General features: G+C 38.1%; 1 protein-coding gene across 8 annotated transcripts in view; it reads left to right on the forward strand.

Moving 5' to 3' along the window:
• The first annotated feature begins 613 nt into the window (after positions 1-613).
• The window catches only part of LOC148879545 (ERAD-associated E3 ubiquitin-protein ligase HRD1B-like), a 36,024-nt gene continuing 19,994 nt past the window's right edge, over positions 614-16,643 (forward strand). The window contains exons 1-5 of one of the 8 annotated variants that reach the window (XM_088961112.1): positions 679-752; positions 1,606-1,748; positions 2,188-2,732; positions 5,824-6,000; positions 16,440-16,589. In XM_088961112.1, coding sequence (XP_088817238.1) covers positions 2,200-2,732; positions 5,824-6,000; positions 16,440-16,589 — 860 coding nt within the window. In that variant the 5' untranslated portion in view covers positions 679-752; positions 1,606-1,748; positions 2,188-2,199. The other 7 variants (XM_088961114.1, XM_088961118.1, XM_088961116.1 and 4 more) reach the window with 7 other exon arrangements.

Genomic DNA, 16,643 nt, shown 5'->3' on the forward strand with positions numbered 1-16,643 from the left:
TCTCTCTCTCTCCTCCCTCCCTCCCCCAATCTCTCTCCCTGTCTTCCACTGCAAATTTTTATTATTTTTATTAAACATTAATTATTTATTATTAAATTTACTCATGTTATTTATTATTTCATTATTTTTAAAAAAATATTTTAATTTTATTTGTGTAAATTATTAATTAATAATCATTAATTATTTTAATATTTTTATAGTTATTAATTATTTTTTATTTTTAATAATTTCATTTATTAATTATTAATTATTAATTAATTATTTATTATTTGTATTATTTCAATATTATTTTGAGGTTGAAAATTATTTTTTATGAGATAATGTAAATTGAACTTCACATTTTCAAATAGTATGTTATAGGAGTAAAATAGTAAAATCAATAAATTTTAGATGGTAAAGGTCCATCCAACACAAACAAACTTATGGATTGAGATACTCTAAAAAATAAAAAAGCAATTATACCTCTTTTCAATTTAAACACTTTTAATATCTTGACTTTTCATATCTGAATTTTCTTCAGATTTATCAAACCCCACCTAAACGTCTTCCGCTAATTACGAATGTTATTACGTGGCCGCCACCTCTAAAGAATGGACAAGTGTCTTTTTCTGATAGGTTAGACAGCGTGTCTGACATCGGTTGTTCACGAGAGACCGGGACTCGTTTTTTCACGTTTGCGTGTTTTCCGCGTCGACTCGGTCGACGAAATTCTACTCTAATTCGATTTCTGCTCGACTGTTCCAGACTTCCAGGTACGAATATCTAGTAAGTATTCTTGATTCTCGAATTAATTCGACTTATTATTTGCAAATCGTTAATATGTAGTAAAGCAGAATTTAGGTTTTTTTTTTTTTTTTTTTTTTTTTTTCTGTTGGGTTTGATCTCAAAATTATTAATTTTTCTTTGGATAAGAAGTCTTGGTATTCGATCGAGCCTTGGTTTTGTCATTAGGGCTCCTTCTTCCAGTGCAAATTGAGTTTTGCAGTCTCATTTAGGGTTTTCTGAAACGATGTTTTCTTCAGGGACTCCTTTAAGAAACCTTCCGCCTCCAAGTTTGCAGTATTTCTCGTGAAATTCGACCTATCACAGTATTTAACTTCCCTCTTTTTCTTTTTGCGTAGAAGCAATTTTCCCAAATCTATCATATTTGTTTCATCAGTGCATTTTTTGAACTGCGTATTAGTAATTTGGGAGTTACACTCTATTAGGGTCAATTTTTTGTGGAGTTTATCTATTTTTTAAACTTGTTCCGATTGAATCTATTGTTGGTAGTTTCAATACTGGATGTTTTGTAGTTCGACTCTCCTATTTTTGCTGTCTCTAGAGCTGGTCCTCTCTGGCGTCGAGAATCAGAAAAAAAGGAGCTTAATGTTTTTCTTTAGCCTTTTCCCCTATTGAATATAGTTTTTAGATTTCGTAGGTTTAGAAGATAGAGTCTGTTCTATATAGTTTTATTTATTTTTTTATATTTCTTATTTTTTGTGCCTGTTCTTATAAAATTTAGGAGAAGAGAAGTTTAAGTAGGCATTTAGAAGTTGCCAATGAAATTATTTTTTTTTTATAGGTAACGAGAGATAAAATTGTTGGAATTATTTTTTTTTATAGGTAACGAGATATAAAATTTATATTACCAATGAAAGGTAAAGGGTAAGATAAGCATAAAGGAAGGGAAAAACTCCCTCAGAAGGAGAAAAGTAGTTCCACAGCCCTGTCTGCACCTGAAAGAAGGAAAGCGCACCAAATCATAGGCAGGTGACAGAAGCAAACACACTTAACTCAAGAAAGCACCCTGCAGAGGTGAACCATATAAATAACCGTCCCATCCTGCAAAAAGGATGACTTTCAAACAAATCCACTAGTAACAGACCTCCAGTCCAGTGATTTATCTTATTCACGCAGGGGTGGTATTCTCCAACCATCTTCTGCTTTTATCTGGCTAATGCCAAAATCATCAACCCCTTTGCCTGTATTGCCTATAACACAACAATATCCAAGTGAAATTCATTTGATGAATCTTTTGAATTAGAATCCGTGCCAATTTCATTATAGATGATGATTTTCTGCTTTATAGAAAATACAAATGTGTACATGCCAAATGGTTTTCTGTTGTCCCATAAGTTATTGGAACTTACTTTCAATTTGGATATGGGTCTGATTTGTGTTCTTCTAAATGATGTGCTGAAACAGCTCATATAAGTGATGATGAGGCTGCAAACTTATGCCGGGCTTAGTTTAGTGGGCACACTTGCTATAATTTGTCATGCCTTCAGCAGTAGAGGTCAATTTTACCCAGCTATGGTGTATCTGTCCACATCCAAGATCAGTTTGGTGCTTCTTTTAAATATGGGTCTGGTCATCATGTGCATTTTGTGGCAGTTAATTAAGCGCTTGTTCCTTGGGTCCCTCAGAGAAGCAGAAGTTGAGAGATTGAATGAACAGTCATGGAGGGAGATCATGGAAATCCTTTTTGTGATCACAATATTCCGACAAGATTTCTCTGTTATGTTTCTTGCAATGGTAACTGGTCTCCTGTTAATTAAAGCTTTGCATTGGTTGGCTCAGAAGAGGGTTGAGTACATTGAGACGACTCCATCTGTTCCCATGTTGTCTCATATCCGGATTGTGTCTTTCATGGGGTTCCTTCTTATCTTGGATAGTCTCTTCTTGTACAGTTATTTGAAACATTTGATACAGACATGGAAGGCTTCTGTTTCTATTTTCTTTTCATTTGAGTAAGTGGCTTATGCTTATGCATTTCTATTATTTATATACTCGTGATTAAAATGTTTCTTGCTATTGATTGTACATTAAGAGTATCTGTCTCCAACTATTTTGTCATTTTCAGTTTTTATCTTAAAAAAACTTACGTGCACTGCAATGGTTATTTGCACTTTTCCCCTATACATGCCTCAAGTCTTTTTTGTATACATGCAATAGGCAGCATATTTTAAAGAATTGCCTATGGACTTGACTTGGCTATCTATTCCTGTCTACTAAATAAGGGGTATGGAACAAATTCATGGATGCTTTTGGAAGCCCAAGGAAAATTTTATTGGCTAGAAGTAGCATAATATTCCATCCAAAAACATCCATGAATTTATTCCACTTCCATGAGGAATTAAGGTCCAGTTTAAGACCTTGGCCTCATGTACACATGCATTTCTATGCATGGAAATTATATATTCAATGCATATTCAAATATCCTATATATGTGAAAAAATTGGTAGAAAATAAATAATTAAAAGGTAAATGTGCAGAAGCAAATTTACCTCAAGAAGGTAAAATCATGAAATTTATTAAATAATGATGGGTGATGTTTGGGCAACTGAGGAGCTTCAGATGTTGGAGGAGTTTTTAGGGACCATGATGAGAATGTAATATCTTTGTTCAAGAGTCCCATTGGCTATGGGGACTCTATAGGGGTGGAATTTCTGGATGTGTTCTACATGCACTTAGACTGGGAAAATCTTTAAAACTTCAGGAATTTTAAGGTTGAAAGAGATTCTAAAGTTGTATTGGGCTGGCTTGTTCATAACAGCATAGGTCCTTGGATCCATAGGCAAACAATAAGAGAATAGCAAAACTGACAAGGGGACTAGAGTCAGATCAGCCAACGCAATGGCTGAAACCCTGGCTACTCAAGGAGTGAATAGGATCCAATTATTTTGGGGGAAACTTTCAAGGGGAAAGAGGTGTAACTTGAATTTTGTAGTACAAATAGGACACATGGGTTAGATTATATGGGGTGGTTTGGCATGTTTCTTTGTATATTTATTGTACACTATTCTTTTGTTTAATTAACAAAACCTACTGATAAAAAATGCAGAAATAAATTTATTATTTGAGAAAGCTCCAGATATCCCATCTGTTAGTTAATTTTGAATGGTTGAAATGAAAATTATTCAAGGATTAACAACTTGATGATATGTTTGAATATTTCCTACTCAGGACCAAAACGTGTTTGAAAAGGGTTTAAGGGCTTTACTGGATTTTCCTTTGCTAATTAATTTAAAATAAGTGGTTGTTTACTATGAAATGAAAATTAGGTGTCGTGTTGTTGTAAAGCCCCAGGTTTGAAAGTGAAAAAGAATTAAAAAACATGATAAAAGGATAACCGGTGCTTTCAAATAGGTTAGGTATATTTGCCCTGATTACTTATGTGGCATACTAGCCATGAAACTGAACTTGTGTGTGATAATGTTGCCCTCAGGTTGAAATTAGAAGTGAATAAAGAAAACATGTTAAGAGGTGATGAAAAGGGACCCGATGTAGGGCAAACACTCAGAGAAGCTGAACAATCAAAACTAAGAATTAAGGGCTCAAGTGGGAACTTAAAAGGTAGGTTTTGAGGATCATAAGAAAGGAAGGGCTGGACTGATTTGTCAACAAAAGAGATTAATGATTTAGAAGTAAAAGGAAGGTAAAAAGGTAGACTAAAAATAGGATTAAGATGCATTGAAAATGATCCTGCCCTTTTTGAGATTGCAGCAGGTAAAGGGGGCCACATATCTTATTGTTATGAGCAAGTGGGGGAAATGTGGTTTGGACACCATCATCAGGAGGAATTTCGAGGACTGGGAACTGGGGGAAGTGGCATCTCTCCTGAACACAATTATGTCCAAAAATGGAGGAATCAGGGGTGTGGAAGTGGAGGAAGGGTGACAAGGCTTACTGTTAAATCATGTCCAAGGATCTTAACTCAATTGCAGAATCCTTTTTCATGTAATTTTGTTTGGAACTATTTGGTGCCAATGAAGGTGGCATTTTTAATGTGGGTGGCTGCACATAACAAGTGCCTAACTAAGGTTCATCAGAGCAGAAAAGGTATGCCAATTCAGAATATTGATTGCACTCTGTAACCTGGAAATATTTGATCACCTATTTATCCATTGCCTTTTGAGCAGGGAAGTGTGGTATTTTTTCTCAAAGGTCCTTGGTATTAGTTAGGTGTTTCCCAAATCTCTTAACGAGACCTTTGGAGGGTGGGTAATTGAAGGCCTTGGTAAGAGATGAAAAGCTTTTTGGAAGTCAATTTCTGCTGTGGCTGTCTAGATTGTATGGTTTGAAAGGAACACTAGAATGTTTAAGGAATCCTGGACCACTGTGGATGAAGTCATTAGGGGGGCTGATGGGTAGTTGTTTTTGTGGTTATCTTCTTTTAGCATGTTCATGGATGTTTTCTTTAATAATTTGTATTCTATTGAGTGCTTGATGGGCTGATCTGGGGATGGGCTCCTTGTTTTTTAGCAGCCCTTGTATTCATGTTGTACAGTCACTGACTGTATACTAGGGTTTCCTTTTTTTTTTTTCCTGATCAGCATCTCCTTTTTTTGTTTATATCAATGCAAATACATTGCTGTCTCTCAAAAAAGGATGTATTGAATTTGGGGAAATAGAAAAGTACACACAAACAAAGATAAATATATGATTTTTTTATGCTAACATAAAAATTATATTAAAATAAAAGAAAAGCAATATAAAACTAGAGAGAGCTTTGCCCAAAACCCTTGAGGAGTCTTAACTCTCATCTCTAATCTTGTGCAATACTAGTCTAGAGTGTTGGGCAAAGAATGAATCGAGAATTCATTTCTATTTGTAAGTATGTGAATGTGTGGTGTGATTCTGTACATTCAATGGTGAGATGCAACTTAGTAATGGACAAGAGGTGTTAGTGTTACATTGGTATATATAGAGCTTACAATAAAAACTCCTGATATTTCCTCAAATATTAATTTCCTAAAGCATTACAATCACAGTAGAAATGTTCTGCTTGTTTTATTCATTTTTTAGCTTTAAATAACGACCTTGATTATTGTGTTTCAGGTATATGATACTAGCTACAACTATAGTGTCAACATTTGTAAAATATATTTTCTATATTAGTGACATGCTGATGGAAGGACAATGGGAGAGAAAAGCAGTTTACACCTTTTACTTGGAGCTTATACGTGATTTGCTTCACTTATCTATGTACCTATGCTTCTTCTTTCTGATTTTTGTGTAAGTGATTCATTCAACATTGAATTTTCTATTTGGAGGTTGTAGAGAAGATGGGCCGAATGGCCTATAGGCTGTTTATCCTTTTTATCTTTTATGTTCTTTTCTGTAATGGGCCTTAATCTGGGCTTTATTCTTTCTTATGTTATGTCTTTTTAATTTTCTGCCCAACTAGGGGCCTCTTTATAAATTACTAAAATTTAACTTAATGAAATAGAATTAAGGGAGTAAGAGAAGAGGTTATGTTCAAAAAATCTCTCTCTGAACTCAAGTTGCCGCCACCTTCTTCTTCTTCTTCTTCTTCTCTCCTCTTGAACTCTGATTTCTGCTAATTTCTTTTGAATTTTTGCCACTTTCTAAACAATTCTTTCTTTTCAAAAGGCTGTTTTTCTTCTTGGTATCAGAGCCGGCTCGTTTTTCCCTCATTTTCACCTTTTCTTTTCCCATACATAGTGTGTATGGAGAATTGAATCGTATGAATAGTTAAGAACCTATTTCAGCTCAGTTGTTAGTGGTTTCTGAAGAGAAGGGGACTGGTTTTGTCGTCCTCTTGACAGATTCAAGTGTGTTGTTCGAAACCCTAATTTTCTGGAGAAATTTGATTGCGGGCCCCACAAGGAGTTTGACCTGGGCACTCAGTGACTGAAGGCCTTCTCATTCTTCTTGAAGACCGAATCAAGTGGGTTGGTGTTTTGTGAAGTCTACAAGGAGCGGTTGAGCTTTCTCTGTTTCTCTCGGCTTCCGGGTGTGACGCAGGTTATTGGTGTGACTGCATAGAGGTTGGCTCACAACACAATTTTTGTTCTGTCTTATTTTTCTGTTGTTCGAAGTTGTTTGAAGTCATTTTTGAAGTATTTAAGAAGATGAACTCCTCAGACTTTGAAAACAAGCATGTTGCTGAATTCGGATAGGTTTCGGGAGCCTTTGTAGACTCTATACTCCTGATCACAGTCAAGCTGGATGGAACTAATTATCTGGGTTGGTCACAATCAGTAAAAAATCATATTTGTAGTAGAGGCAAATGGGGTTTTATCTCCGGGAGCAAAAAGGCTCCTCCGGAAGATGATCCATCATATGAAAAGTGGATGTAAGAAAATTATACTGTTATTAGATGGCTTGTGAACTTAATGCAACCATAGATTAGTTAGCACTATTTTTAGATGAATTTAACTAAGGAAATTTGGGATAGTGTTGCTGAAACCTATTCCCAAAAATTAAATGTGGCCAGGGTTTATAAGTTGAGAAGTGATGTGAAGAATTTGAGACACGGGGATAAATTATTAGCTGTATACTTCTCAACACTGAAGTCTTTATGGCAAGAAATAGATTTGATAGAAGCTGTAGCCTGGGACACCACTAATGATGCTGAGACCTACAAAAAACTGGTTGAGAGAAACATGGTGTTTAAGTTCTTGACATGGCTAAATCTAGAGTACGACACTACAAAGCAAAATATTTTATCCAAGGATAGTGTCTCACTGTCTCAAGCATATGCCTTGGTAAGTAATGAAGAAAGCAGAAGGCTTGTCCATGTCCAAGGGGCTGGTCTAAATGATTACTTTGCTAATATGGGAGTGAAACCCAAGGGGGTTGCATCATGAGTAAGTAGCTCAAGGAAAAAGAGATTATCTGTGAGTACTGTAAAAAGCCAAAACACACTAAAGACAAGTGTTGGAAATTGCATCATGAGCTTCTATCACTTTGGTTTCAGAAGAAGTCTGATAATATAAAGGCAGGGAGTGCCAATGTTGCTACTGGTCCAGATAGTGACAGATACCAAACTAAAGAGATGACAACTAGTGAGCAGCTAGCAGCTATGAAGGCAGAATATGAGAAGTTTGGGAGGATGATCAGTCACCTAGAGGGTGTGACCTCTTCTTCCAACCCTTCAGGAAATTCAACATCTTCTGCATTTGCTCCGTCAGGTACACGGGCTTCTGCCAATCATGCAACCATTTCAGGTAATCGTAGGATCCCTTGGATTATTGATTCTGGTGCTTTTGATCATATGACCGGCCTTTCTACTTTGTTTGTTTCATATGATTTACTTCCTAGACATGACAAAATCACCATAGCCGATGGATCTCTTGCTCCTGTCTCCGGCGAGGGAACCATCAAGGCTACAAACTCTTTGGTTCTTCCTTCTGCTCTTCATGTACTCAGACTAAATACAAACTTGTTATTTGTAAGTAGCCTAACTAAGTCCCGTGATGAAGTTCCCAGACTTGCGAGGCAATTCCATGAATTTGTCCTAACCAGTTTGATACCAGAATTAAAATTTTTAGATCCGACAATGCAAAATAATATTTTGAGAAAAACCTGACCTGCTATCTCACTGGTTTAGGGATTATTCATCAAAGCTCCTGTGTTAGGACCCAGAACAGAATGGAGTTGCTGAAAGAAAAAATAGACATATTGTTGAAGTTGCAAAAAATATTCTATTTGCCTCACATGTCCCTACAAAATTTTGGGGTGATGCTGTTCTCACTGCTACATACCTTTTAAACCGTATGCCATTCAGGGTTTTAGGGTTTAAGTCTCCCTTCAGTCTTCTTCATCCAGACAATGATCTTTTTCCTATTCCTCTTTGTGTCTTTGGCTGCACTTGTTATGTACATATCCCAATTGTCCAGAGACATAAATTTGAACCAAAAGCTCACAAGTGTATATTCCTTGGTTATTCCCCTACATAGAAGGGTTACTGTTGTTTTGGTCAGAAGACTGACACTCGGTATGTCTCAATGGATGTCACCTTTGATGAACTTTCTTCCTTTTATGGTTCTTCTCTAGAGAGACATTGTCCAAAGGGGGAGGATTTGTCACAGGTGTTTGCTCTTCCTCTTCCTGTCCCAGTTGAGTCTTTTGCTGAGTCTCTTCCTCTTTCAAATGAGTCAAGGGAGGATCAGTCATTTTACTCTCATTCTAGTGTTCCTATCCCTCCTCTTTTACCTCCTCGCCCTCTTTTTAATCCCAGGTTGTACCAACGGCTGATAACCAGAAATGAGCAGATTGTTTCCCCAATAACACATGAGCCTCATGCACTTCTAGTTACAGATGAGCATGCACTTCCAGTTATAGATGAGATAGCAGGTACTGTTATAGCCCCTTTGGAGCCATCCTTCCCAGACCTTGATAGCCCCATTGCTATTAGGAAAGGAAAAATGAAGTGTATTGTACATTGCATTTCCAAACACCTTTCTTATAGTTTGCTCTCTCCTTCATATTTTTCCTACCTTTCTTCTGTTGCTTCTAACCCAATTACCAGGTCTGTGTCAGAAGCTCTTAATATTTCAGAATGGAGGGATGCTATGAGAATAGAAATTGATGCCCTGCACAAGAATGACACTTGGGAAGTGGTTGATTTGCCTGAAGGGAAGGATTCAATAGCCTGTAAGTGGCTTTTTACTATCAAATATCATGCTGATGGCACCATTGAAAAGTACAAGGCTAGGCTGGTTGTAAAAGGTTATACATAGACATATGGGATTAATTATCTGGAGACCTTTGCCCCTGTTGCCAAGATGACTTCTGTGAGAGTTCTGCTATCTGTTGTTGCACACTCAGATTGATCACTTTATCAACTGGATGTAAAGAATGCATTTCTGAATGGAGAGTTACATGAGGAGGTCTATATGTCTCTTCCTCTAGGGATGTATGAAACAGATATGAAAGGAAAGGTCTGCAGGCCGAAGAGATATTTTTTATGAATTCAAATAGTCCCCTAGAGCATGTTTTGAAAGGTTTAGGGCTGCCCTTGTTAGTTTTGTCTATGTACAGACACAATCTGATCATACCCTCTTTGCGAAGAGGAGAGGATCGTTGGCCGTTTTCCTGATTGTGTATATTGACGATATTGTTGTGACTGGTAATGATGTATCAGGGATTACTGATCTCAAATCTTTCCTTCATACAAAGTTTGAGATAAAGATTTGGGGGAATTGAGATACTTTCTTGGCATAGAAGTTGCTAGATCCAAGGATGGGATCATTATCTCTCAGCGAAAGTATGTTCTTGATTTGCTCTCTGAAACAGGGAAGATGGGTGCTAGACCAGTTGTTACTCCTATCGATATGAGCCATAAACTCTCTGCTTCAGATGGAATATTGTTAAAAGATAAGTGAGTCTTATAAAGACTACTTGGAAAACTTCTCTATCTATGCATGACTCGGCCAGACATTGCATATGCTGTCAGTTGCATCAGTCAGTTCATGCATGCTCCCAGGGATACTCACATGGCAGCAATAGGGCGGATTGTGTTATTTGAAAGGCTCCCTTGTAAAGGGATATCTATTTGCTAAGCATGGCCATATGAAACTTGAAGCCTACACAGATGCTGACTGGGTCAGAAACATCGATGATAGAAGATCTACCTTTGGGTACTATAGCTTGGTGGCGGGTAATATTGTCTCTTGGAGAAGCAAGAAACAATCAGGTGTTGCTCAATCTTCAGTCGAAGCAGAATACAGAGCCATGGCTCATGGAGTTTCTGAACTATTGTGGCTTAGATTCTTGATGGAGGAATTGAGTATTGAGCATGATAAGCCAATGATGCTATACTGTGATAATCAGGCCGCCATCAACATTGCTCACAACCCAGTGCACTGGGTTGACAGACACTTCAATCGAGAAAGAGTGGCTTCTGGAGAAGTGTGTCTACCTTTCATCACCTCTGAAGGATAATTACCTGATTTCCTTACTAAGGGCTTTCCCAAGGCTAAGCTTTAGCATGATACTGACAAGCTTGGCATGATTGACATCTATGCTCAACTTGAGGGGGAGTGTAGAGAAGATGGGCCGAACGGCCTATAGGCTGTTTATCCTTTTTATCTTTTTATGTTCTTTGCTGTAATGGGCCTTAATTTGGATTTTATTCTTTCTTATGTTATGTCTTTTTAATTTTCTGCACAACTAGGGTCCTCTCTATAAATTACTAAAGTTTAACTTAATGAAATAGAATTAAGGGAGTAAGAGGAGATTATGTTCGAAAAATCTCTCTCTGAACCCAAGTTGCCGCCACCTTCTTCTTATTCTCTCATCTTGAACTCTGATTTCTGCTATTTCCTTTTGAATTTTTGCAACTTTCTAAACAGTCTTTTCTTTTCAAAAGACTGTTTTTCTTTTGAGGTATACATTGTAGATGTAGATATAGTATTGCATATAATGCCTAACCTTCATTTTCCTTTATTAGAATATACATATACTTGCATTTGCAGACACTTACAAATGCATTTTATATATGCATATATGTGCATGAGTTTCTCATTATTGGCATGGCCCCTGGCAATCAATCTATCATCATCATCTAAACCTTGTCCTATCTATATGAGGTTGGTTTCAGCTAGCATCAATCTCAATTATCAATATGCATGATGTGTCCATGTTTCGTTATACACAGAAACAAAATAAAACTGATGTGTTAAACCATTTCTATTCAATTACATAAATATTGGCAAGGGCCTCTTTGAACATACCTATTATAAGTGTAACACCATATTAGCAATTGAAACTACGAAACTGACAATTGTTACATTTGTCTACTCATGTAGAGAATTTTATTCAACTTCCTCTTGCTTAAAATCCTGAGTAGGAATCTCCTATTAAAACCTGAAGTTTGGTTAACCAAAATTTTCCATGTGACTAAGGGATAGGAAATCCATCAAATGGACGCCCAAGATTGCGGAATAAAGGGGGGCCAATTTCAAAAAAATTTTCTTTCCCTTCAACTGGGAATCGAATTCCCTATTTAGAAAATCATATTTTCAAGGATCATTCTTGAACCATAAACTGAACCAGATCTGAACCAAAAGGAGGAGAGAGAGATAATACCTGATACAGAGAAATAATATCTCTCAACGGAGGTGTTTACGCCCAAGGTAGAAACCAAAATCTGCTCCCACTGAAGATGACGCAGTGCAAGGTGGAGCAGAATCAGCAATGTCCTTCCTAAGAACTTGATTCTTCCCAAGAATCACCTGGACGGCTTGTGAATACAACTCCTACCAATCTTTTCTCCAAAAGATTGGAATCAAGATCCAATCTTGATTTACCCCAAGGAATGGAGATCGAACTGCAATAGGCGGCGGCTGCAGGAAGGAGGCGGCTAGAGAGTATTTGCAGGGTGCAGAATTCTCTATTCTGTGATCTCAGCTCTAAAGACAAGACTGTTGCTGGTGAGTCTCTTGGATATCTAAAGGCTGCCGCCCCCTCTTCCTTTTATAGACTTAAGGGGATCAACTCCTAATCCCATTAGGAGTTGCTAACCCAAATCATATCTGGATTAGAAGTCCCTTTAAGATAAGGGATAAACCTTATCTTATCTGCAGATTAGATCAGCTAGTTCCTAATCTAATTAGGAAGTTTCCAAATCTAAATCTCATTTAGATCTTGGATTCTCTGAGTGGATAGGGTGTGGGCCCAATCCTATCAGCTGATCTTATTTCTGAATTTGCCCCTTAAAGACTAATCAAATTAGCCCAGTTCGAAATGGGCTTAAGGCCCATTTAGGGTTATGTATTCATTGAACCTTCCAAACTGCTGCCTAGTTGGGCTTCCTTGTATGGCGTGGGACCCAAACATTGATCTACACATCAGCCACATGGGTTCAGCCCAGCCTTTGTTACAAGGCCTGGCCGAATACACTGTTATGGACAGTGCACCCCCTGAAACCCATCAGATGGGCTCTATGGGCCCAACACTTACTCTAAGTGGTCCCTGGGCCAAGCCACCTTGTAACACCCAGGGACTGTGGGCAGATGCAAGATTAGCCCATCAGGTATTATCCTCAATGGCCTTACACTTAACCTCTCAGCCCATAATGATCATACACTACCTGACAAGAGAGGACCTCTCCCTCGGTTGCAAGGAACAGTGTTGCGCTCTCTCAAGTATGGATCCTGGGAATTAAAACCTTTTGCAAACATTTTGAAAGCATAATATATATACTCTTATATCTCATATAAAATATATTTTGCAAAAACAAATCTCAACGATTGAAATCGGCTGCCGGTAGTCTTGGTTTTTATCAGTGAGAGTGCATCCCCGATCATTACCTTTGTCCGACAAAGGGGCTGATCCTGTCACTATGATCACCCACTCAGATGAATTCTCAAACTGTCCCAACATACCCAGGTTTTGACCCCCACTAAGGATCTCACTGATTGGTACATCAAAGACAGCCCAATCCGACACCTAGTGCAGTATCATAATCGAGTCTAGGGGTCGGGTGTAACTTTCAAGTTTTGCCCATCAATCTCCAAGGTCCAGGGCCATACTGGAAATCTGGTCCAGTTTAAAGATTCAATTAATCCCACACTGTATGTGCCTGGTCTCACCCCGGTAGCTGAGACAAGCCACCCCAATCGACTTGGTGGCACCACAGTGTCAGCCTTGTCAGGACAGGTCTCCCCAGACCGACCCACTAGCTGTGAACATTCTAAACTAACACGAGTCTCATTAAGTGTCCAATTTAAGGGTATTACACAGAAACATACCAAGGGAACATGAATCAAATATGCACTTTTATTCATTTACAATAAACTCATAAAGTACATCATTTTGATTGAAGCTAAGGGCATACAAAACTGTCTAACAAATTTGGCCTTCCTCTTAGTAGAAGAGTTATTTATTTATTTATTTTTTGAAGAATCAAGAAGAAAGAAAATTTATAAAAAGAGAAGGTTACATCCTATCACATAGGTTGTCTATATGACACACCAACAACATCAAGTATATACTTCAATTACATGTCCAGAACATTAAACTGAGAATGCATCTACATTACAAGGCTGTAACTCAAATGAATTCTAGAAAATTTCCAATAAATCAACTTTGAGACTTTTGAACTCCAAATTATCACAACCCCTCCTGACAATCTCGAAGCTTGTAGATCCACCCGTTCTCCACCCTCCTCTCCCCAAATATCTAGTTTTAGTCTCAAGTCAAAACTTTCCAGTTTTATTTCCTGCAACAACACCATATCTGGTTTGGTGTTTCTAATTAGATTTCTTACCATTTCCCATCTTTTCCCATCCCTCAAACCTCTCACATTCCAACTGAGAATCTTCATCCCTCTTCCCCTCCCTCCCACTATCCTACTCCTCTTTACTTGTTCTCGTCCAAATTTTCCTCTTCTTCCTCTTCCTCGTTCCACCCCTTGTTTTTCTCTAGGATTTCTCTTTCTCTCTCTCTCTCTATCTCTATCTTCTTTCTTCTTCTGCTCGAATTACTCGAACACTATTTTGGCAAAACCTTCCCTTCCCCAGAAGACTAATCCAAGTGATTTCCCAATCTGAACCTCTCTCTACCAACTTTTCTATATTTACTTCCCCATATTGTATTACCTCTGAATCAGTTCAAACAATTTGAGGGGAGTGCACAGTTACCTCCTCTCCTTCTCCCTCCCTTGTAGAAGAATTCTTTGTAAGTGTATAGCGAAAACTGAACTTTTCAATGTCTGAATGAGTCCATGTTAAGGTGAAGAACCACTTTCTTGGCTTTATCACAATGTTTGTGAAGACCTCATGGAGCAGTTGATCAAGAACAATCTACTTGCCATATGCAACTTGCAGCGCTTCCCAAACCCAACTGAAGGAGCTTGGCCTGTATGTTTGGTTTAGTTGCATTTATAAACATTGGCTTAAGAAAAAACGTTACAATTTAGTTCAAGTGTAGGTCATCATATTGGGAAAGCTAACCAATATAATGCACGGGCAATTTGATTTTGGCTTAGCAGTATGACTTTGATGAGAGTTCTTGAGTGTAGTACTTATTAAGAAATTTACTTTGATATATTCTTGTGTGAGACCTAACTTACAAGTAGACATGTTCATGGGTCAGGCCGGGCTTTTACTCTTCATTAACAAGATTTTTTCAGGCTTGAGCCCGAGCCTGGCCCGACCAACGGGCCTACAACTTGGGTCCGAGCCCGAAGCCCGACCTAACAGAGGTTGAAATGCAGGGTGACTGAGTTCACTGGTGGTGCGGCTAGCGCCGGTGCATGAGTTCGCCATCGCCGATGCTTGAGTTCATTGGTTCCTGAGAATATGCAACAATACATGAGAATGAGAACTGCAAGAGAGACAAGAGAGAGAGGAATGGTGGAGAGAGAGAGAAGATTCATCGCCGGAGAGAGAGGGGCGACTGAGTTCACTAGTGGCGCGGCTGGCGCCGGTGCCTGAGTTCGCCGGTTCCTGAATCTTGAGAATATGTGAGTGCGTGCGAGTGAGAACTGAGAGAGAGAGAGAGAGGGCCGGGCTTTTGTGACAAATCCTGAGCCCGACCCGTAAAATAGTTGGACTGTCAAGCCCACGGGCTAAAGTTCATGCGCAAGCCCGTCCGGGGGTCGGGCCGGGCTGGGCCGGCCCGTCGGGCTACCCGACCCATGAACAGGTCTACTTACAGGTTGAACCTTTTAGGGAGAAAAGCTAGTCATTGTACATTTGTACCCTAGTTTTTTGAAGGGTTTTGTGTTTGAATAAGTGGGTGCACACAACACCTAGTGATGTAGGACCGGTTCAATTCTAGTCCTTAGGGAACGTTGAATGACCTTCTTTGATCAGAAATTATGGCTGTTGATGGCTGTAATGGCTTCTTGAAGGTACAAGAAAGAAAATAGGAATAGAAAGAAGAGAGAAAATACCTGGAATCACTCATGGGGTGCCTAGAATCACTCTAGGGTATGGGAATCACTCACCATAATTAGCATAAGTAGAAGAAAACTCAATAAACTTCATTGCTTTTTTTTTTTTTGTGTGTGTAAAACATCCATACATATTTATAGACTGTAAACTCATAATAATCCTAGGATTCAAACTGTTAGACTCATAGTCCTAGGATCGAACTGTTAGACTCAGTAATCCTAGTAGGACTCAAACTAAGCCATCATATCCTATTTCAATTCAAAGAAGACTCAAGAACTCTATCCCACTTATGCAATGACTCTGAAATTTTAAACATAAACAAATCATAAATAGACAATCAAACCCTATTATTGGACCCTACAGAAAAATTGTAAAAATGGCAAAATTATCTCCGGTCTCCAAAAAAATACAGAAGTACATAAAATTTCACAAAATTCCAAATTTGACACTTCAGATCCTGCATCACCTAGATATACATTTTGTTTATTCCCGTTAAACCAAGTACCACCTGAATTATCTTGGTAACTGTTTTATGAGTAAACAAAATACCACCTTTTTTATGAATAATTTTGTTTTTCTTTATTGATCTTCAAAAGAAAAAATGCTTGGTAATTGTCCATGCCTCGGGCTTTGTTTCTTGCAAGGAGTTGATATTCATAGGCCACTGTACAGCCGTCTGTTCCTGTTAAATTGGTTCTCTTTGTTAATATACTTGTTTTTTCCTAATTATAGAAAAATTGCTTTTTTCCCAGTTATTAATCTTTTCGTTTCATGTTTTACTGAATTTGGTGTTTCTTTCCTTAGGAACTATGGTGTGCCATTACATTTGATTCGAGAGCTTTATGAGACTTTTCGTAACTTCAAGGTCCGGGTTGCTGATTATATTCGGTACCGGAAAATTACTTCAAACATGAATGACCGCTTCCCTGATGCAACACCTGAAGAACTTAATGCGTGAGTCATTTACTTGATTTCCTCTTTAGGCCTGTACTTTTTAATTAGGTCACT

This window comes from Nelumbo lutea, chromosome 1 (genome assembly GCF_056320005.1).
Source record: "Nelumbo lutea isolate HS-2025 chromosome 1, American lotus-T2T, whole genome shotgun sequence".
Taxonomy (NCBI): Eukaryota; Viridiplantae; Streptophyta; class Magnoliopsida; order Proteales; family Nelumbonaceae; genus Nelumbo; species Nelumbo lutea.